Source organism: Rhinolophus sinicus, linkage group LG02 (assembly GCF_036562045.2).
Source record: "Rhinolophus sinicus isolate RSC01 linkage group LG02, ASM3656204v1, whole genome shotgun sequence".
NCBI lineage: Eukaryota > Metazoa > Chordata > Mammalia > Chiroptera > Rhinolophidae > Rhinolophus > Rhinolophus sinicus.
This window is the reverse complement of record NC_133752.1, coordinates 179,149,263-179,172,526: the sequence shown is the minus strand read 5'-3', so window position 1 is coordinate 179,172,526 and position 23,264 is coordinate 179,149,263. Positions and strand designations below refer to the sequence as shown.

Here is a 23,264-nt window from a genome sequence, read left to right as displayed (position 1 = left end):
CTTCCCGCTGTGGAGGGACAGCTTCAGAAAACCTTAGCAGTGGCAAAGAGTAGTTGCTCAACACATGTTAGTGGAATAAACAAATGAATGAGGATTGCCACACTCCCTGGTGTCACACTTGGCCAGCAAGGTGCATTTTACAGTTGAGTAATTCCAGATAAAGACAGGAACATGGTGTTTATAAGCTGCCCTAAGGGATGAGAATGCAGACCAGAGCCAGGAGAGGGAGAAATCAGGGACCCTGAAGAAAGGGGGCCAGCATGCAATAGGACCCCTAGGCCTTCCTGCCAGCAGGGCTGCACCACAGGTGGACAGGCGGCTGGCCTGCCTGCACCCCAGGTCCCCCACTCCAGCCCCTAGCTCAACTGCAAAAACCCAGAGACAACGTGGGGCCCTTAATAAATATTTGTCCAACGCGTGAATGAGTCAAGTCAAGGGAGGTGGCATATTTTGAAAGTCTATCCTTGGCCTCCCCGCCAACCACAGCTCAGGAGTCCCTGCCAGATAAAACTCTCCCCTCCTGGTGACTGTCACCAGTACCTGTCACCGGTATAGGTGCAGGTGCCTGGTTGTGGTGGCCTCATCGGGCCACAGGAGCGGCAGGGAGCCATGCCCCGGTACACAGTGCACGTGCGCGGAGAATGGCTGGCCGTGCCCTGCCGGGATGCACAGCTCACCGTGGGCTGGCTAGGCCGCGAGGCCGTGCGGAGGTACGTCAAGAACAAGCCAGACAACGGTGGCTTTGCCTCGGTGGACGACGTGCAGTTTCTCGTGCGCCGCTGCAAGGGCCTGGGCCTGCTGGACAATGAGGACCCACTTGAGGTGGCCCTGGAGGACAATGAGTTCGTGGAAGTGGGTGAGTGGCCAGAGGGGAGCAGCGTGAACTGACGTGGCATGGCCTCACATAGTACTGACATCCCTCTGAGGGAGGTTGCATTGTCATCCCCACTCCCGGGAAAATGCGTGAGGGCTGGGTGCAGGCAGGCTAGGCCTCTGTGTGCCTTAGATTCTCACACAGCCCTGCGAGAAAGATTCTCACACAGCCCTGCGAGAAAGCTCAGATTCTTATCCACCTTTTATAATGAGGCAATGGACTCTAAAAGGAGGCCTTATCTATACTCAGGCGTCTAGTAAGAAGCAAAGATCACATTTGAACTCAGGACTATAGGTCTGAATCCCTTTGCACTTACTGAATTACTTTGTGTTACACAATTATTTTTACAGACTTGAAGGTGAAGATCTTTTCACCCTTCCAAACAACTTCACCCACTAGAGGCCAGTGGCATAGAGGAGTTCAGATTCAAAACAAAGCCAGGGATGGGGGTAGAGGTGGGGGTTTGATCTTGAACTTTCACTTAAACCCGAGGCAATGCCTGTCACCTACATCTCTGCCTTTTGCTCTCCTTCTTTGTAAAGACGCTAAGAACACTTGAAAGTATCTAAAGTCATTTTAAAGAGACCATGTCTATAGAATTCAAAGGCAATTGAAGAGTCCTTCCTTGGTTTACCAGCAAGGCCAAAAGTGGCTCTCGGTTGTGATAGGTCAGGGGTCTCCTCTTGTGTTCTTGTTTCAGTTATAGAAGGAGATGCCATGTCTCCTGACTTCATTCCATCGCAGCCGGAAGGAGTTTACCTGTATCCTTTCCTGCAGGCTCCTTGGCCTGCTCTGGGGGCTGGGGCTCTTCCGTACTCCCCAGTATTTTTCTTTACCTGGCTGACTTCAGATACAGCAAATACCGGGAGCCTGAAAAGGTAAGCTTCAAAACGACTGCTCTTTTGTTAAGAAAATTAAGCCCCCTTCCCCACCCCCCATTGAAGTGGGTGGGGAGAGTCAGCAAAATCTCTGAGCAAACACTATCAGATAGGACAGGACTTTGACCAGCTCTATGTAGTAGGGAAAGTCATTATGCTTTCTTGTTTCTAATTTTCCTTACTCGGCCTCCTCTTAAGCACGCTGTCTTTTAACTGAGCATGTTAGTGTGTCCCAGCAATGATAAAAATCTCTGAAGTGTCAAAGTTTGGTTCTGCTTAAGGCTTCCCTTCTCGCTTATACGAGCAACTGAGCTGTTTGGACTGATGGAGGTCCCCTTCTTTTGTGCAGTACATCGACTTAGATGGGGACAGCTTGACCACAGAGGATCTGGTCAATTTGGGCAAGGGATACTACAAAATAAAGGTATGGGGGTGGGAAGGGAAGGATGTCCTCTGCCTTTTTTCCTGCTGCGTGTGGAAGTCTTCAGTGTGTTCAGCTCTGACCAATTGTTTTCCTAGCTCACCCCAGTTGCTGAAAAGAAGGTGCAAAAATCCAGGGAAGTCATAGATCGCATCATAAAAGAAAAAACTGGTATCTTTTTCCCTTTGTGTCATACAATTATTTTCATAGACTTAAAAAACATGGCCTGAACCTAATTGTGTAACATCTGTTTTTTGGTTATTTTTTTTTATTCCAGTTGTTTACGGCATTACCACTGGTTTTGGGAAATTTGCCAGAACTGTAATTCCTATCAGTAAGCTAGAGTAAGTTGGAGTCCTGCCCTCCCTACCAAACGCACACACATTCACATGCCACCTACCGCCATCTTTGAGATTTCTTTCAAAAAGGGAAGTAATTCATATTTGCCCCAATTTACAGATGAGGAGGATAAGGCTTGGGTTGACTTGCCCAGGAGCTGGTATTATAAACGCAGGCTTGCTGCTTTCTTCCATTGCTTCATGCTACCTCATCCTGTCCCTCCAAAGGTTTAACTATCCCTCCCTTCGTTTCTCCAGCTGAGGGAACACTTTTACCAAGAGGGTTGTGTTTTTTTTTCTTTCTCTTCTAGGGAGCTCCAGGTCAACCTAGTACGTTCACATTCTTCAGGTAAACCATTCCAAACACTGGGTGCCTCCTAGGTCTTGTCTGATTGGATGAATAAAGTACAGCACAGTGTGGGACATCCTGTAACAGCCATGAGGACTAGGTGCCAATTCTGCTTGAGGGGAGGCAAGGAAGCAGGAAGCATCAGACAAGACCACCTTCCAGCTGACTCTCCAAAAAAGGAACAGGCCAGATGGAAGGATAGGGTTGGGACCGAAGCCTGTGTACAATCATGCCAAGAGAGCGGTGCATTCAGGAAATGGAATTAAAGCTGAAAGTCAGGGAATGAGTGGGTCAGGATGAGGAGAGATGGGACAGTGTGTCAAGAATCAGCTCCCATCAGATTGCAAGGGAACTTGTGCTCAGGAGTCTGGACTCTATTCTAAGGGTTTTGAACAAGTGGTGGGGGCTCACTAAAAATGTTCCAAGAAGGGGAACTGAGACGGCAAAACTGGGGTTTCACCTTTGTCTGGAAGATGGGAGTTTAAGAAGCAAGACAGGAGGGAGAGCAGTCCAACTACCTGAGTCAAGAAGTGGAGAAAGACTTTTTTAAATTTTATTGCGGAATATTGGAGAACAGTGTGCTTCCCCAGAACCCATCAGCTCCAAGTTGTGGTCCTTTGATCTAGTTTTGGAGGGCACAGCTCACTGGCCTATGTGGGAATCGAACCAGCAACCCAGTTCTTCAGAGCTCGCCCTCTAACCAACTGAGCCATCTGGCCATCCCAAGAAGTGGAGAAAGATTTGAGAGATAAAGGCAGTCAGAAGGTGGAAAAGATTTTGTTTCTCTTGTAGAAAACATCAATTCTGTTTTGTAGGTGTTGGGAAACCACTCATCCCTGAGAGATGTCGGATGCTCTTGGCTTTGAGGATCAATGTCTTAGCTAAAGGATACAGTGGCATTTCCCTGGAGACCCTCAAACAAGTTATCGAAGCATTTAATGGTAATGCAGTGGATCCCCAATCCATCCCCTGAGGCATGTCCCACAGGGCAGACTTGATTGATGGGTTGGTGAAGAATCGGTTGAGACAAGAAGACATAAAATAATGGAGATGAATGGAAAACGGTTTTGGCAAGGAGGACAGCTAGGTGTGGGATTATGGCAGAGAAGCTTACCCCTGTGTACTCTAACCCATTCTCTATCATCCTTCCCTTAGAGTATTTGGCATCTTTAAGACTGGAACCAGCCCCTCAAGTGTGGGCTTAAGTTCAGGGCTGGAGAGAACTTTGATTCAGTGGTGCCCAAATGTAGTTAGAGAAGTTGCATCAAATCATCTGGGAAACATCATGAATCTTGGATGTCCGTCCCAAAGACTGACTCAATAGTTGTGGTTGGTGCCTGGGCATCTGAAATCGTAATGCTCCCCAAGTGGTAGGATTGCCAGACTTAAATAACTAAATCTAACTTCTCCCAAAGATAGAACAGAAAAGAGATGTAAGACTTGCTTGTGATCGTGAAGCCATCTAGTGCTAGGATATGATGCAGTTCAACTCTTTGGAGCTTACTTCAGGGGATAGCAAAATTAAAATACGGAGACAAGCTTTGAAATGCTTGGGAGGCCATTGTCCCTTCTCACAAATAGTGATAAATATTTAGGTCAGCAGAGGCTCAGGCACTCTTTGTGGGAGGAGAAGCAGGGCTGGGCAGTCACATAGACCAAAACACATGCTAGAGTTCCCATGCTACAGACACAAGTGATCCATAGATGTGATATGCTGATCAGTGAATAGCAATTTGAATGAACCCTCTATTGTGTATGGGGCTGTGCTAAACAGACCAGTCATGATTCCAGCACCTGTTTATTTCTGCTCCCATCCTGGTCTGCCCTACAATCCCAGATAGTACAATTTTGGCCACAAACCCACATATGTATGCTTTATGGGCGAGTCTAAGGCACCCCTGGGTCCCTAAGAGTTCTGAGAATTCCCCAGGGTGACTTGAACTCTGATCTGGATGTTGGCTTGTGGGTGGCACTGCTTCGTTCTATCGACATTATTTAGCAGTGGCAAAAACACTACTCTCAGGCATCTGAATTTACTTAGAAAAACAAAGCCTTTTTTTTTTTTTTTTTTTTCAGTAACTTACTGGGAATTTCCTATAAAACTATGTTCACTTATAAGTGGTAGTGAGGTGGCAGACCGGGTGACGAGGAATCTGGCAAAAAGAAGAGATTAACTTGCCTATGACTTTCCTCTCCAGAGAACCCCTGTCAATACTTTGGTGGACCTTATCCTCCTGGAACATTTTATATTACTTTTCTAATGTAAATATTTACATGTTTCCAGACATTCTCTAACAGGTTTTAATGGCGACACACAACTTTTGGTCATAGGAAAATCTCTTAATTCCGTACTGAGATCTTTTGTAACTTTTTGTTCTTAGAGACAAGTCTATAAGGAACAAGTTAGTTCCTGATCACGTCTTTAAGATGCATTGCTAGAATTCTTGAAATTTCTAGGTCAGATTGGAACATGCACAGTAAGTGAAGGGGCAGAGGACCAAGAAGAAGGAAGAAGTTAACAGATAATCGTTATGGGGATATGGGTTCCAGATCAGCTTTCTGCCATCTTGATTGTTTCTCCATGTAGTGTTCCGCCAGCCACTTTCACACAGCAAATCTGAGCATATCCTGGCTAACACCTATACTGCTTCCCTTTGTCCTTAGGAGAAAGTCTAAACGTAGAGAGGCTTACAAGAGAAGGCTTGGTTACTAGGAGGGTCCTCTTCCCTTCCTGCCCTGACTTCCTTTCCTCCCTTCTCCCTTCCTGCCTTTCTTTCTCTCATCCTCCCCCTCACTCTTTCTTTTGAACTCAGCCAGGTCACCTAAGCATTAGTTGTGTTTGAGGAATTGTCTTTCCTCAGGTATTTGTGCCATGTGTGCCGTAAAGTGATACTAGATCCTATTGGGGGTGGTTGGTCTCACTGGCAAAATGGGACAGCCAGAATGAAGTACTCCTGAGGTAACCGATGCCTACTTCCCTCCCAGCCTCCTGCCTGCCCTATGTTCCAGAGAAAGGAACCGTTGGTGCCAGTGGAGACCTGGCTCCACTCTCTCACCTTGCCCTTGGGCTAACTGGAGAAGGGAAGATGTGGTCTCCAAAAAGTGGCTGGGCTGACGCTAAATACGTAAGACTTTCATAACAGCTTCCATGTGCAGTATTTTCCCCACACTGGGCATTGGGTATATTGCATGCTTCATATCACTTAATCTTTACAGCAGCCCAGGGAGGGAGTTGCTGTTGTCCATACTTTATAGATGAGAAATCAAAGCTTGGAAGTCAAATTAGCCCAGAGGCTGACAAGCTGACAGTTGAATTCCATACTTGGTGATCACCTTGGTGAAAAGGTACAGCTACCAGTGTTGATCCAGGAATTTATTCTGCATCTAAAACACTTCCAGTGCCTATCCGGGAGGTCACACATTGTCGCAAGTTTACTTAGTTGCTGGTCTCACAGGTGCAAAGCTGAGCATCGTAGCACTTACTCTGTAGCCTCTGGAAAGCAGGTTCCATTCCTCCCTCCCCAAGCTCCCACCTTGGTGGCTAATCAGAAAGGCTTGTTTTTGATAAAACTTTAATGTTTTCTTCATTCATCTCCAAATTCCATCAGAGAAGCCCAAAGAATGATTTGAAGTGCCATCTCTGATCAATTGCTGGGAAGTCCCCAAACAGTAAGCAAGAGGACGAGGACTAAGAAGGAGGGAGAAGTTAAGCAAACAGATAATCCTTATGGGGATACAGATTCTAGATCACCTCTCTGCCATGCAGCCCCATCTTGATGATGTCTGCATGTGCAGTGTTCCTCAACCTCCTTCACAGCAAATCTGAGCGTATCCTGGCTAAAACCCATGATGCTGCCCATTGCCCTTAGAAGAAAGTCAGAACTCAAAGTGGCCTACAAGACGGATGTCTTGTTTGGCATCCCTCATCCCTCCCTGCCAGGGTTCAACATCACAGAAGCGGGAGGGGCCTTGCAGCTGGAATATGTTGTGGCCCAGGCAGAGGGACCAGCACAGGTCCATTCTTCTCTCCTCACTCCTGTTCTCCTTCTGATAAGTCCCCTGGGAAACTACCCTCTCTGCTCTTCTGGCTCCACACACCCACCACCCCCACCCCGCCCTGTCCCTTTTGCTCCTCCTTTGTGCTCTCCTGGCATCTTATGTGATTATCTTCCACTGAACTGTACTCACTTCCTACCTCCTGCAGCACTTAACATTCTATCACTGTAATTGCCTTTGAGCTCGTCTTTCTTAACCCAGCCCCAGTCCAGCACCTAAAACAGAATTGGGTGTTTAACAAGGACTCTAATAAATTTGTGAAATTGACCTAGTAAATGATGCTTGCTCTGTCTTTCTTCTTGCCTACAGAGACCTTAACCTAGTGACTGCTTTCACTTCTTTTATTTTGGAGGAAGATTGTTCTGCCCATTTCCCCTCAGGACTGTGTTTCCATCTGTTAGGCCAACAACCCCACCCCACCCCACACCTTCATTGGTGTTTACACATTTGCCCCACAAGTAAGAAGCCCTGCTCTGAGGTTCTGCTAGTGTTTAGATAACTAGGAGGAGGGGAGAGGATGTCTTATGTCAAGCTCTGGAGGCAAGGAAGTGTAGACAGATAGTCAGGAGCCCAGCCTTAGCACAGTACAGGTGGGCATATGTGCCCAGGAAGCAGCAGGAGAAAGGTGAATCATTAAAGTGGGCACTGAACACAAAGCACCTAGAAATCAAAACTCAGGGTTGATTCTGTAGACACTAGAGCCCCTGATTTAGGTATGAATATTATTGAGAGCTAAGTCTGCTTTCAGACTAAAGGACAGAACTAGAGAATAAACCAGAGATGATGAACAGAACCAATGCATGTAGGTCTAACCTTTTATAAGACAGACTTGTGGGCTTAAAGATCTTTCATTAGATCCCTCATGAAATTAGAAATAGGCTGGTATTTCATTTGATACCCATTTTTTATATTTTTTTAAATTATTCTTTAGGTCCTGGAAGCCCATGGGCTGAAACCAATTATTTTGAAACCAAAAGAGGTAAGGAGATTCAAGGAAAATCTGCTCATGTTAACAAGTCTTTATGCACTATTTTCAGTCTTAATTTCAGTCTCACCAGTTTCTTAAAATAAATGTGACTTACATGTCTGTTAAAATTTGTCCACCAAAGAAAGGGCTCCTCCATATGCATTTAAAAGATTCTTCATGCCACACGTGCTTAGGGGTTCTCTTACCTAAGAACTTAAACTTCACATCGGGATCTCTAGGGATCCCTAAGAGATACTCTCAGCCAGCATCCCTTCGGATGCTCTAAACCAAGATTTTTGGACCAGACATGTTTCCAGGGGTCTTGTCTACAATGATGAGAAGTTAAAAAAGAAATGCAGCATAATTAAGAGCTAAAGATTTTATACGCATTGTACACTGGAGCTACACTGCTGCCTTGAGAACAGGGATACTTACTAGCTATTCCATTTGGCAGATGCATAGTAACGACTTCACATAGGATGGCACTTAGTCCTCAAGTGCTTAAATAAGCACTTCTACACTGCACTTCAGAAACCCTGAATCAGCATCCTTCAGCTGACAGCCTAACTTTTCCCTTAGGAAAGCAAAAGACATGAAATCAACTTCATAGGCTTGTTATAATAAATACAGTAGGAAGCTTCTCTCCCCCGCCCCAAAGGGTCTGGCGCTCATCAATGGGACGCAGATGATCACCTCCCTGGGCTGCGAAGCTGTGGAGAGAGCCAGTGCTATCGCTCGGCAGGCTGACATTGTGGCCGCCTTGACCCTGGAGGTGCTGAAAGGCACCACCAAAGCCTTCGATACCGGTCAGCATGTTTCTTCCTTTTGGTTGCTATTCATTGAACCAGAGCTGGTAGGCTGGGCTGGTTGAGGTCTTTAGTCACAAGAGTGGTGGAGGTGGGTGGTAGGAAAGAAGGAGAAAACCCAAGTGCCTATGGCATACCCAGTGCTGCGACAGCTTCATCTAGATTATGCCGCACTTGGTCCTTGAAATGATCACATTTGACAGACAGATGCTGACCCTGAGAGTTAAATGACCTGTCCCAGATCACCTAGGTCTGACTCCCAACAAACTATATGCTGTTTTAGGAATCTGTTTGCAGGGTTTTAGAATTATAGTGGAACGCAGGTTGGTCCCCATTAGAAATTTGGAAGGAAAAAGAAAACTGTAGAAGTGGTAGCTTACCTAGAAAGTAGTGTTTGAAAGACTTTCCACTATTATATATAGTAGGACAGAAAAACTGTCTAAAAATTACTTAGTTAAATTAAGCCATTACAGGGCTCCCTTCCATTATAAGCCAAAATATTTTTAGGGTAACTCAATGTCTTCAGCTAAATTCCCAGTAGCCTCAACACATAATTTGCACTCAGATACTGAAAGTAGAAAGAACAAAGACAACAAGGAAAATCTTGCTTTTGGTGTTCGCTTTCTTATTCTAAGTGGTTAAGGACCCCTGGGATTTTGAGGGTTGTATTAGCACACCATGGATGATCCTGAGCCATCCGTTGTAGTTCGTTCTAATGTAAGAGTTGCTCAGACTTTTTCTCCTTTATCAATTCTAGACATTCATAGTCTTCGCCCTCATCCTGGGCAAATTGAAGTTTCTTTTCGATTTCGGTCACTCTTGGACTCGGATCACCATCCATCAGAAATAGCAGGTCTGGGCATGCTTATGTGAGTGAGCTTATTAGGTTTTGTGTGTGGGGGGGGGCAGGAAATGGATAACATGTTCCCCCTTCATCTTTTCCACAGAAAGTCACAGGTTCTGTGATCGTGTTCAGGATGCATACACCTTGCGCTGCTGTCCACAGGTAAACAAACAAACAAAAAGCTTCTTTTCTCTCTCCCAAGTCCAGGGGTAACAGAAAAAGAGGAAGGTGTTGTAAAATCACGTCACTGTCAATTATAACCTAAATTTCTTACTGCCTCTGCTAAAAATTATGTAGATCATACTTCCATTTGTCCAATTATTGTAAAGTTTCTAGTCTGTGTAGTAAGCTGTTTGTTTCCTTTTCAATTGCTTTGCTCAACTGCCTTGCAGAGACGTCTAACAGAAAGCTGACTGTGTTGATTTAGTGCGCTCATTTTTTTAAATTCTGAATAATAACATCATCCTAACCAGTCAATGGAGTTTTACTTGTTCTTCCTGTTAGATAAAACTAGAACCAGCCTGCCAGGGATGTTCACAGGAAAGACTTAATCCAAATTCAAGTGCCACCCTCGGTATACCTTATGTGCATTTAATAGGCAGACCTAAATCATCATAAATGAATCTGTCTGTGAGGCTTAACTTTAAATAAAAAATGTAAATGACCTGTGTTGGCAAGCGGCATCTTGTATTGCAGATGTTACAACTCATTTGCATGTGGTAGCTAGTTGAATGAGAGATCAATATGCATATCAAGAATGAAACAACAGCTCAACTTGTGCCAAATTCCAGTCTATAGGGTAATAAGAGTCCACTCTAGAGTAAATACCCTCACTTCCTTGTACCGAGCAAGTTCTATTCTCCTTAGCTAGATCAAAACAGCCTATGGGGAAGAATTGCTGAAGAATTTACAGTAAAAATAAATCCCACTTTCAAATACTCTTGCTATTCTAATAAGAATATAAGATTCTGTGACAGGCACCATTACGAGGGTATTAACTTTCCATGTATTAACTTATTTAATCTTATATTTTAGGTTCATGGTGTGGCGAATGACACAATAGCATTTGTGAAGAAAATCATTACCACGGAACTAAACAGTGCAACAGATAATCCTGTATCTTTTGACTGTGATTATAGAATTTCAGCTGGTCATTTTAAGACCTTCTGAAGTGATCATTTTCTGTAGCCTCTCTGTCCTGTCACTCCATTTCATACACCAAGTACCTGAGGCTCAGAGGTTAAGTGACTTTCTCCAGATTGGAGCTGGTAAGTGGCAGAGGCATGTCTCTGAACCTAATCTCAGGTTTGGAGTCTAACGTGCTGTGCCTTCGAAATTGACCCATTAAAGATTAAAGGAGATATTTCCAGCATTGGCTGAGAGCTTTCATGAAAACGCTTGTCCTAAAACCCACTGCTGAGGTTGTTGGTAGAAGGACAAAGACCTACAACACAGCTGTGACCGTGTAGACCCTGGGTAGGTTGGCATGTAGGCAAGCCTTCCTCGTTCTACTGACTGCATGATGTATTAAACAAAAGGCAACCTTTTAACACGTACCAAAGTGTTGATCAAAGACTTATGGCTTTCCCTAGCCCAAGTTTTTGTTCCTGACATGAACTTTACTCAAATCAGTGTTTCCATATTTGTACTAAGAATAGTAACAACACCCATTTCTCAAAGGTGGAGCTCTTCTTTCTATCATGACATGGGTCTCTCAGTTTTTGCTGTGGAATGTTCTGTGAAGGCTTAGTTCCCTCAGGAGCTGCTGTGATCAGTCAGGGGTCACACTGGCAAAGTCTTCACAGAGACAATATTGCCTTTGAAGACCACCATACCCCCTAGGAATCTGTTTTTTGCAAACTCATGTCTGCCTCAGTTCTAAACACTGGGAAAATGCTGAATTAGCAGCCCTGAAAGCAGTTCACAGCCGGGGTTAGCAGACGGGTTCACAAAAGCTGGGTAAGGTTTCTCACAAGAACTTTTCTGTGTGGCTTCTCTGACAGGCTTACTTCAGGATATATGTTTTATGTCCTCGCAGACTGTTTTACAGTTAAGTCAAACCCACACTAAGTAATACTCAACTCACTAACCTACCTCAACACTATCCCCCTCCCAAAATGGAGTGTTAGTTTTCTTGAACTCCATGCAGTCTTGTCTCAGTATCAGCTCATGGACTGCAGAGAGGTATCCATTCTACACTTACATAATTTTAGACTTGAAAGGGTAATTTAGACTTTAAAGGATATCTTATAGAGTTAAAAAAAAAAACCCAACATTAAATTATAGGAAATGGGGGAGGAAATAATTCCCTACTAAATTCTTCCCCTACCACTTGCCTCAGCAAAAATTTTAGCCAAAAATCCTTTACTCCCTCAATTAAAGATTTTTAATTGCTGATGAATTTCCAATAGACTAATCTTTGGGAGCTCTCCTGCAATACTGGTGTTACCTGAAAGAACATTTTTTCTCAATTTTCTTTTGCAGATATAGAGCACCTATTACAAAGTTGTTGGATGTTATGGGAGTTAATATCTAATTGTTATACTCTAATAGCCAACAAATTTGGAACAACTAAAGAACAACAGAACATGCTTAAGTTCTAAATTGGTGCCAAGATCACTTGCTATCAGGATTCAGAGAATGGAGAGAAGACCAAGTCCTGTGGTTGGGGTGGGTTCACGGAGAAGAGCACGAGTGAGGCCTAATAGGCTCATGGTTATATGTACAGAAAAGGCTAATTCCAAACTTGACTACGTTAATGTGACACACGCATCTCCAGCTCTTTGGAAGTCAGACCATTTCTCACACAGAGTGATCTCCTTGTAAATAAGTAGTGAATATTCTTTAGCCCAGTAGATGACAATTAGCTCTTTGGAACCTAGAAGGAGGGTCTGTTATTGCCTTTGTCTGGGTGCCTGTTGGTCTCAGTAAAGTGCATGAAAGAATGGAATGATCCCTGAGAAAATAACATTCAGTGAGTCTGACTTAAACAGGTTTGGGACGACCTTTTGACCGCCATTGCTGCGATCACTGAGTAGAGAATTTGAAAGTTTTCCCAGAATCAATTGTCCCAGACAGTCTGGTCATTCAGCAGGTTCTTCTATGGAGCACAGGCTCACAGTGCCCATTGAAAAAATAGAATTTGCTCTTGAATTGGTTCGTGGTCTCTGCTGTTAGTTTCAGGTTATAAACTTTTTGAGGGCAAGTACTAACCACCAGATTAGTACAGTTATGGTGCTAATGAATCTCTAATCTCAAGAGAGAACATCATTTCATGCCTCATATTTCTTTGGCCCCCAATTGCGTGTACCCAACTCCTCTTTAAGGTTGTTTTGTTTATTTGCTTGTGTTGTGTGTCCCTTTATGTCAACAACTGCTTGTGGAGAGACTCTCCTTCCACATTTTATAAGAGCTGCCACCTCAATGTTAAAAATAAGCAGATTGGAAAAGACTTATACTTGAAGTAATCAGCAAATGTATGTTCAAGCCTTAACCTACTTTGAAAGATGGTTTTTGCCAGCAGGGGAGAGACTATTTCTGGAGGAAACTTCCATGGTGAATACCCAGCCAAAGTAAGCTTTTTAGAATTGCTCCTGACCCTGAAAGCATATTCCAATATAGGCCAACTGAATTGAGAATCTCTTTCAGGCCCTGGACTATTTGGCCATTGGTGTCCATGAACTTGCTGCGATTAGCGAAAGAAGAATTGAAAGGCTCTGCAACCCTTCCCTCAGCGAGCTGCCTGCCTTCCTGGTGGCTGAAGGTGGTCTGAACTCTGGATTCATGATAGCCCACTGCACAGCTGCAGCCCTCGGTAAGGACATTGGTCTTTTCCCAGAATGCAAGCCTGTCCATTGAAAGTCCTTTCCATTTTACCTGAAATATCAAATTTTCTGTTTGAGTGAGATTTCACTTTTTTAACACCTTCATTAGCACCCCACTTTTCTCAATAGAAATACAGCAGGTTGCTTCTTTAATTGTTTTTAGGGAAAAAATATAAAAAAAAACCTGAACAACATTATACTGAAACATAGAATACATAGTGAGGTTGCAAACAACAAGGTTTCCACAATTTCTCTGTAGGAAGCAATTTGACATACATATGAACTTAATCTGCGTAATTTTTCCCCTATTCTCAATTTGAAGATTATCAGAAAGAAAAAGACAAAGATGTTTATAGTTAATGGTGAAACTTGAAAGGACCTGAATGATTACACTTTGGATACATTTCATTAGATATACTAGCCATGAAAACTGTGATTACAACGCGCAATAATGCTTATAAGAAGCAGGACGCCTTTATGAAAATTGAGCTTCAATCTAGCTGATTTCTGAGCCAAGACTGTAAGGGACAAATAAATAACTCATCAGAACAGGGCCTGGCACAAAGGAAGTACTCAAGGCTTCACTTACATTCAGTCACTTAATTGTCACAACAATATCATGAGGAAGGTACTGATATTACCTGCATTTTACATATAAATACCTTAAGATCTGAGAAGTAACTCACGCAATATTGCACAGTAGTAAGAAGTAGAGCAAAATTGAAGGCCAGGCATTTTGGCTCCCACATCTGTGCTTTCATTTCAATTAATGAGGATCTCATTTAAATCAATATTTAATCCTAAAACACGGTTGCAAAATTTAACAAATAGAAGTGCAAGAGGCCCAGCTAAATTTGAATTATTTGGGACATATTTGCACTAAAAAATATTTTTTACCTGAAATTCAAATTTAACTGAGCATCCTGTATTTCTACCTGGCAAACCTACCCAAGAGGCAGGAGAGTGTGGTGGTTCATTAAGAGAACAAATTCTGGGTTCGAATCCTAGCTCTGCCATTTACAGTGTGATATGGACCAAGTTTCAATCCTATTTACCCTCAGTTTACTCCTGTGTAAAACAGGCATGATAAATTTACCTAGTGGGGCCATTTTGAGGATTAAATGAATTAATGCATATAAAGCCTTAGAACTATGCCTGGCACTAAATAAATACTGGGGGTGCCAAAAAATGTATGCAAGGGGACACTTTGGTCAATGCTGCTCAAGCAATAGTTCCCCATAATCAGAAGTGTCTGGATGCTGATGGTAACCACTTTGAGCACCTCTGGTAATTGCAGAAGTTAAACATGACTTGTATTCATCTTTTGTTATCGGTATATATTGAGCATTATAATTTTAATAGTTTTCTTTCTTAAAATGTGTATACATTTTTTGGCATGCTATGTATTAGTTGCTATTAATATTATTCCTAATCCCTTTCATACCTAAGCCTCACACCAAAACTCAACACAGATAACCAACAAAGAGCTGCTGAATTAATTTTCTCCTCTGTCCAGTATATTCTATTTGCTCACTTACCTGCTTACTAAAATACCACTTCAAAGAGTAGCGATTTCCCACATTAATATGGCAGGTGGAGTGGTAATTGATTTCTAGAGAATATTATAGACTTTGAGAAGCCCCATTTGGATGTGTATAGTTTCCCAAGCTGCCTACTAAAGTCGTTCAGCTTGCTTTCATTATAATGAAACTGGCGGTATTTTTTGGCCACTTGTACTTTATGTTTCTGAACAAGCCTCACTAAGGCCTGCTGACCCACGTAGCAGGTTTAAGGTCCCAGAACCCAGAGCTTGCAGTGCTAAAACTGAAAGTCCTGGGTAAACCAGAATGAGACGATCACCCTAGTTTATAGCTACATTATCTCAGATAGGATCTCTGGTAGCATAGAAAACAATGGAAGCTTCACTCTCAATGTCACAGAAGGGAGGGAAAATACTTTGATGTTTTAACCTTTCCAGGCTTCTGACGCTGCGGAGAAGGAACTCTATAATCTAGGTCCTTGCTATTTAAAATGTGGTCCTTGGAGCAAAAATACAGCCATCACCTGGGAGTTTGTTAGAACAGAAGAATCTCAGGCCCCACCTGAAACTCAACATTTGTATTTTAATAAGATCCAGTAATTCATGCGCACAATATAGTTTGAGAGACATTAATCTAGGTCATCTCTCGAGCTCCCTTACCTTCCCAAGATATCTCTGGCGACATCAAGTTCTTGCTTAAACCCAGAACATCCACTTATGTCATCATTGACCAGACTGAATTGTTAAATCTTCTTGCCCAAGATCTGTGAGGCCATCCTCAATCCCCAAATGCCACAACTGGATTCCAACCCCACCTCCTCTGGTGACACAACCAAATTGTTCTCCAGTACCTGAAAATAACCAGGTTTCTTTTTCCCTAGTCTCTCTGGTATGTTCAATGCTTCCAGCATTTTGTAATATTACAATTTCCATCCCACTCTTATCTCAGAAGCTTTAGAGCCCTTTCACTTCGCCGGGGTGAAAAGAAAACAACAACCTACTTCCTTTTCTCAAAGAATTTTGGGCCATCTGGTGCTGGGATAACAAGCGGATAGTCCATGCCATGGAGCACTTTGGGAAAACACAGGTCATGTGGGCACTTTTTCCTGTTGGGAGTATATTTATCTTGCACTGATCTCTTGCAGTTTCTGAGAGCAAGGCTCTGTGCCACCCCTCGTCTGTGGATTCTCTCTCCACCAGTGCGGCCACGGAAGACCACGTCTCCATGGGAGGATGGTCAGCAAGGAAAGCCCTCAGGGTCGTTGAGCACGTGGAGCAAGGTAACCCCAGCCAGCTCGGGTGGCAAGCCTGGTCGATAAATGACGCTGCCAGTGGTCCTCAGACTGGAATCTCTACCAGCAGCATCAGTATCACCTGGCAACTTGTTAGAAATTCTCAAGCCCCTCCTCAGACCCACCAACTGGATCCGAAACTGTAGAGAGGACAGCAGAACAAGCTGGTTGTAACAGGCCCTCCAGGTGGTTCTGATGCTGAAGATTAAGACCCACACCTGCTGGCTAAGCCAGCTCATCCACTGGCTTTTTTAAAAAACAAGACTTTCAATATATATTCAAAAGTAGGAGATTAGTACCATGAACCTCAGACACACTTCACTCTGATTCAACAGTCAGCACATTTGCTTCGTATTTTCTTTTGCTTTTCTCAAATTATTTTCAAACAAATCCCCATATTATTTTCTTCCTGCATACTTTAACTCTTAAATATCACGATGCTATTATCACATCCAATGAGTCTTGATATCATCACTGAGTACATATTCAAATTCTCCCAGTTATCTCAATGTCTTTAGAGTAGGTTTGTTCAAATTGGGATTCAAAGCCCACCTTTTAAATTTGCTGATCAAGGTTTTACGCTTCTTTTCATCTAGAACAGTCCCATGTCCCCTTTTTTCTCCATACCACTGACTAGATTAAAAAACAGGTCAATTTTCTGATAGAGCCCAGTATTTTGGACTTACCTGTTAGCTTCCTGGTGGTGGTACTTTTAACTTGTTCTCTGTTCCAGGCATTTCCTGTACGTTGCAGTTGATCCAACCTTTTTGGCGAAGATACTTCCTAAGTGGACCCTTGGTTAGGCCCACCTCTCCCTGCCTTCTTAATTACTGCTTGTTTTGTTTTTTAAAGGGAAATTGCCTTCCTTTGGTGTTATTCTCTAAGTTTTTCGGGTTTTGCAACTGTATTGGAAGCAGTTGGCTGACAAAAGAATATCACAATTTTGATAAATGTGAAAGCATTAAATATATATATATATATATATATATATATATATATATATATATATATGTAACAGCTGTATTGAGATACAATTTACATACCATAAATTCACCCATTTAAAAAGTGTAATTCAGCTTTTTACAAAATATATTCACAGAGCTGTGCAACACCACCACAACCAATTTTAGAACGTTTTCGTCACCTCAAAAAAGAAACCTTGTACCCTTTACCTATCAATCTCCCAATCTCCCTCCCATTCCCTCTCCCCCCTAGGCTTAGGCAACCATTAATGTACTGTCTCTCTCTATTGATTTGCCTATTCTGGACATTTCATAAATGGAATCATATAATCTGTGTGTGGGGGGAAGGTTGTGACTGTCTTCTTTCACTTAGCGAAACGTGTTCAAGGTTCATCCATGTTGTAGCATGTGTCAATACTTCATTCATTTTTCTGGCCAAATAATATTCCATTGTATAGATATACCACATTTTGTTTATCTATTCATCAGTTGAGGGACGTTTGGGTTCTGTCCACCTTTTGGCTAATATGGATAATGCTGCTATGACATACGTGCACAAGTTTCTGTGCGGACATATGTTTTCATTTCTCTAGAGTGGAACTGCTGGTTCACATGGTAACTCTATGTCCATTTTTTTGAGGAACCGCCAGACTGTTTTCCAGAAATGGCTATACCATGTTACATTCCTACCAGCATTGCTACCAGAGAGTTCTGATTTCTCTACATCTCACCAACACTTGTTATTATCTGTCTACCACAGGGTATTCTTAATGTTCATTCTTAAAACGGCCTCCCCATTGAACATGTTGCTCTGGCCAAAAGCTTATGGAGCCACCCTAATCGATACTCAGATTTTCTCTCCAGTTCATCAGTAAATCAAACTTACCTTCAGAAGACACCAAAGCAAGCCCCTTTCATCTCCTTGTGATTGATCTTGTTTTCACTACTGTTTCTCTACAGTCACCATGTACAATATCCAGAGTGAGCTTCTTAAAACGTAATTGTGACCATGCCGTGTCCCTACTGAAAATTTGCCAGTGACTTCCTATTGCTCAAAACAAGATCCAACCCCCTTCCTGTAGCCTACAAGGACCATGCAGAGCATGATTTGGCTTCTGGCTCTCACTGCCACCTCTCTCCATCCCATTCTCTACCCTGGAACCACAGTGCGATTCTTGTACCTGCCAAGGACACATCCCTCTCTCGCACCGGTGTCCTCCCTGGTCCCTCTGCCTACAACACTGTTCGCAAAGGACTTCACATGGTTCACTTCCTCACTCCATCTACCTAGTTGCCCATTTACACCTCAGATGCCGTCCTTGTTTAACCTGCTAAAACAGCACCCATCATTCTGTTCCCACCCCTTTTTCCCTAATATCACTTCGTATTCCTGACATACTTAGGCTTGATTGTCTTTCCCAGTGGAAGATAAGCTACATGAGGACAGGGATCATGGCTGGATGGACCTAGAATACCTACAACAGTGCCTGGCACAGACTTGGTGTTCAGATGTTTGCATAACAATAAAGTTAGCACTATAGGTCCAAATTATAGATCTAGCTCTTCTGATGTAGTTCTATCCATTCATGTCACGGGGGTGCAATTAAAAAAAAAAAGAATTGGCAGTTTGTATTTCAAGCATGTTCATTTTTACTTCAGTTTGCTTTGATTACAGATATTAAGCAAATACCTGTAATTCTTGGAATACAATGGTGCTGGATATAAAGTACAATATAAGTACCTGCTTATTACAGCAGATAGTGATTCTTCATTGCTTAGGGGGCACAGAAAGATAATAATTCCACCTTGTTGCGGTGGAAAGACATCTACCATTTGATAATCCACAGTGGATTAAACAATGAATGAGATATTCTTTCTCTCTGCCTTCTTGGAAATTATAGTCTAACTAAAAAAGAGGACATTGGACAACAATTTGGCAACTCTTTGTAGCATTTAACAAAACTATGATTAAAGAATAGAGTTCTAGGAGGATATAAATGAACCTAATGTCATCTGAAGGGATGAAAACAGGCATCTCTGAAGGAGAATTTAGGATTAAGACCTGAAGAATGAATAGGGCCAGCTAGTTGGGGGGAAGGATGCAATATTAGTTTTGTAAAGGAAGTGGGGTATGCGCAAAATAAATTGTTCTGGGATGCATTGCGATGAAGATAGAAGACATCCAAACACCAGCTTCTAGAATTTCGGTTTTAGTGGACTTGGGAGCCTTTGAGTTTGAAGGCTTGAAACCGACATTGTACAATCAATCCCAAGGCAACCAAAGACTCATTTGCTCATTCACTGGCTCCTTAAATCCTTTGATGAAGGTCGGTGTACTTTAGGCCAAAGGGACCAGCAAGACTAAAAACAAATTGAAATTTGCACAGAAGTGGAAATAGGAAACAGATCTCATCCGGCTTGATTAGATGTGGTGAGAAGAGGAGCATTGAGACATTTACCTGGATTGTTCTCCCCTTTACACCATTAAAGATACAGCCAACAGGTTAGAAAAGCAGATTTAGAATGGTAACCAAATATCAAGGCGGCTTCATTCTCTCAGTAGACAGAGAACCATCCATCCGTGAGTTGGCTGGCAATGGCAGTCAACTTCCGTGTGATTTCTGGCCCTCGAGCAGGAAGTCAAACTTTAATCAGTCGTCCCCTCCACCTTTCTTGTTTTAGTGCTGGCCATCGAGCTCCTTGCAGCCTGCCAGGGCATAGAGTTTCTACGCCCCCTGAGAACAACCACGCCCCTGGAGAAGGTCTATGATCTGGTGCGCTCTGTTGTAAGGTAAAGTCTAACAGGTCCCTGGAAGTGACAGCATCTCAGCACTGTGAACTCTGGCAGTGTTAATGTTTGGCTGACGATTTCCTGTGCCTTCTCTGTAGGCCCTGGATAAAAGATCGCTTCATGGCCCCAGACATCGAGGCAGCACACAGGCTGCTTGTGGAGCAAAAGGCAAGCTGGCTACTTGGCTTATTTCTTAGTTTGGGGTCATTATGGGAAAGTACAGAGGGAGTGGGAAGTGGAACAACATGGTCTTATCCTTTTGTTTTCTGGCTATTCCTTGGAGGTGAACAAAAAAGTTTCTGATGCAAAGCAACCAAGAAGCTGTTTGATACGCTCTGATGCCCCATGTGGCACCCAGACAATGAATAGCTAAGGATTAGAAGCTGAAATAAATTTTAAATAGAGTTTTGGAACAAGCATTCGTGGGGAGAAAATGAGATGAAAGGTTCATGGACCCCTTTTACCAAGAACGTGCTCTCGTTTAAAAGGACTTTCTCTTTCTGTAACGCTATCGCCACCACCTGGCCCAATGCTTGCATAGATCGCTTCAAAGGGCTGTGGGTCTGTCTAGTGCTATTGTGTCCTGCCCATCGTCCTAGGTGAGATACAGTTCCCTTTACTGCTGATTTCCTCTGGCTGCTTTGACTATCGATTTGTCTGATAGGGACAGACACCTAGCATGCGGACTCATTTTTAAATATGTTTTGTAAAGTTTTTTTAAGCCTTTTCAGTAATTTGTGGGTCTTGTGTTCTGTAGAATTGTTTGATTTCCCCTGGAATTGTTGCTCTGCTCTGCTCTGCTCTGCTTTTGGGGAACGATTTTTCCCTTGGATCCTCACACCTGTTCTTTCTAAGAGTGCCCTTCACCCTTTGAAAGGGAGCCCTGTACTTGCCAACTTTGGTGCTAGTAGAGAAGTGTGTGAAAGGTTTACCTTTTTTAATTGAAATAGAATTGGCATATACCATGGTGGTAGTTTCAGGTGTACAACATAATGATTTGGTGTTTGCATATATTGCAAAATGATCAGAATAAGTCGTTAACATCTGTCACCACACACAGTAAAAATTATTTTTTCTTGTGATGAGAACTTTTAAGATCTACTCTCTTAGCAACTTTTGAATATATAATACAGTATAATTAACTGTAGCCACCATGCTGTGCATTACATCTCCGTGACTTATTTATTTTATAACTGGAAGTGTGTACGTTTGGACCACTTTACCTATTTTGTACACGCCTACCCCCCACCTCTAGCAACCGTCAATCTGTTCTCTGTATCTATGAATTTGATGTTATTTTATTTTTCAGATTCTACATATATGTGAGATAATGCAGTATTTGTCTTTGTCTGACTTATTTCACCTAGCATAATACCTTCAAGGTCCACCCCTGTTATCACAAATGGCAAGATTTCTTTTCTCTCTCTGTCTTTTTTTTTTTTTTTTAAGATTTCCTTTCTCATAATAGCTGAACAATAGCTCTATTATTTCATATTAAATATTTATTTTTATTCTTTCATCCATTGATGGGTATTTAGGTTACTTCCATGTCTTGGCTATTGTAAATAATGTGGCAATGAACACGGGGGTGCCGATACCTTTTTGAGGAGGTTAGCCTTTGAAAGAATACATTTTCTAAAGTGATACAAAAGAATAGCACAAAAGGCTCCTTGGCTGTCTGTGGCAATTAGATAAAAAGCAGCTGTAAACCAAAAACAGGCCCTTAATTTGAGAAGATACTATGCTTGACAGAGAATAGGTTGGTGGATGGAGGTAAAAGCTAAACAAGGGTCTGACTGAGGCAGTGCTTCTCACACAGTAATATGTGTGTGAATTTCCTGGAGGTCTTGTTAAAATGCAGATCTGGATTTAGCAGGTTTCAGGTGGGGCTGACATTCTGACTTGCCCCAGGTGACGCTGATGCTGCCGGCCCAGGGCCACACTTTCGAGTAGCAAGGGCCTAAGAGACAGAGCAAGTGTGGCAGGGTTTAGAGCAGGGGTGTCCAAACTTTTTTCAACATTTTTCACCAAGGGCCATATGCGGTAAAATACACAAACAGCCAGGCCACTCACTCGAGGTGAAGTACATATTGCCTCATCTGGTTTATTTAAGTAAACTAAATATATTTTTGGAATTTGCTGCAGGCCAATTAAAAATGGATTGCGAGGCGCAGTTGTCCCGCGGGCTGCAGTTTGGACACCCCTGGTTTAGAGCAAATGAGGAAATCCACTGCTTTTTATCATTCAAGGCTTTCTTTAGAAAACTCATGGTCAGACCCTTGGGCAACTTCCCTTAATTCTGTCCACACTGAATTCTCTAGGTTTTATTTGTTTATTGGCTTGTTTTGCTTTAGAAGAGTAAGCAGCTAAAAACCTTTATGGTAACTTTAGATAAGTTTTGGACTTTGTATTTGAAAAGCTGTGAATGCCACCAAAGACTAATTGTGTGTCACATTGCTTAAAATAAAGGCAAGTAGACAGCTGTTATATGTCCAGTCAGGTATAGATGATGTTTTGGCTTCAGATGAAGCTGATGCTTAATGGCACGTGAAAACAATGCTGTCAACATTTTGACTTTGTTTTGTCCTTGTTTCTCAGGTTTGGGAAGTAGCTTCACCCTACATTGAAAAATACAGAATGGAGCATATTCCAGAATCAAGACCTGTTTCTCCAACGGCCTTCTCGCTGGAATCTCTAAACAAGAAATCCAACAAAATCCCAGAGTCTGGGGATCTTTGATGGGCTCTCTTGGAATTGCACTTCAACAGCAAGCAGTGTCGTGCTGAAGGAGAGACCCAAGAATTTTTTTAGGTAGAGCGATTCATTATGTAATTCAGTCCTTCTAAAACCTACTTTCGTTAGGCTGGTGGCAGCATCACAGACAGTCGCTAACTCTAGCATCGTGTTCTTGTGGACCCGGTTCAAGATGCAGTAGGTGTTTTTAGGTTATAGGAGTTTTCTTTCTTTGATGATCTCAACAGACCATTCACTCTTAAGGGTGAGAAGAGCAGCCACGCTGCATGGGTCTTTTACTCTTAACATTAGGTGAACTCAGATCTTGAAACAGATTGATGACATTCTTTCCTAAAAACATTAGACTTTTGTGAATCTTTTTTTTGCTTTGACAAGCTCTCCACTGATTAACTTTGGTTGATTGTACTATGCCATGATATGACTAATGTTTCTTAATATGTCTTCATAAACCACCCTTTTTAAATCATAATTTATCCTTCAGCTGCTCTTTCTTGTATTATTTGAGTCATAGTAAAGAACGGTCAATCGGTCAACAAGAGGTTTGGTGTAAAGGAATTAAGGAATGAAT

At 42.6% G+C, this 23,264-nt stretch overlaps 1 protein-coding gene across 1 annotated transcript; it reads left to right on the top strand.

The window, feature by feature from the left end:
- The first annotated feature begins 499 nt into the window (after positions 1-499).
- Positions 500-22,940, top strand: HAL (histidine ammonia-lyase). Its single transcript, XM_019732150.2, has 20 exons — positions 500-856; positions 1,575-1,635; positions 1,725-1,752; positions 2,102-2,176; positions 2,272-2,344; positions 2,451-2,517; positions 2,823-2,860; positions 3,676-3,801; positions 5,846-5,985; positions 7,848-7,895; positions 8,542-8,689; positions 9,447-9,542; positions 9,637-9,695; positions 10,569-10,649; positions 13,040-13,105; positions 13,182-13,347; positions 16,043-16,177; positions 19,834-19,942; positions 20,041-20,110; positions 22,541-22,940. The coding sequence occupies exons 1-20, from the start codon at positions 610-612 to the stop codon at positions 22,679-22,681; spliced, it is 1,974 nt and encodes a 657-aa protein (XP_019587709.2). The 5' UTR covers positions 500-609; the 3' UTR covers positions 22,682-22,940.
- Positions 22,941-23,264: the final 324 nt, after the last annotated feature.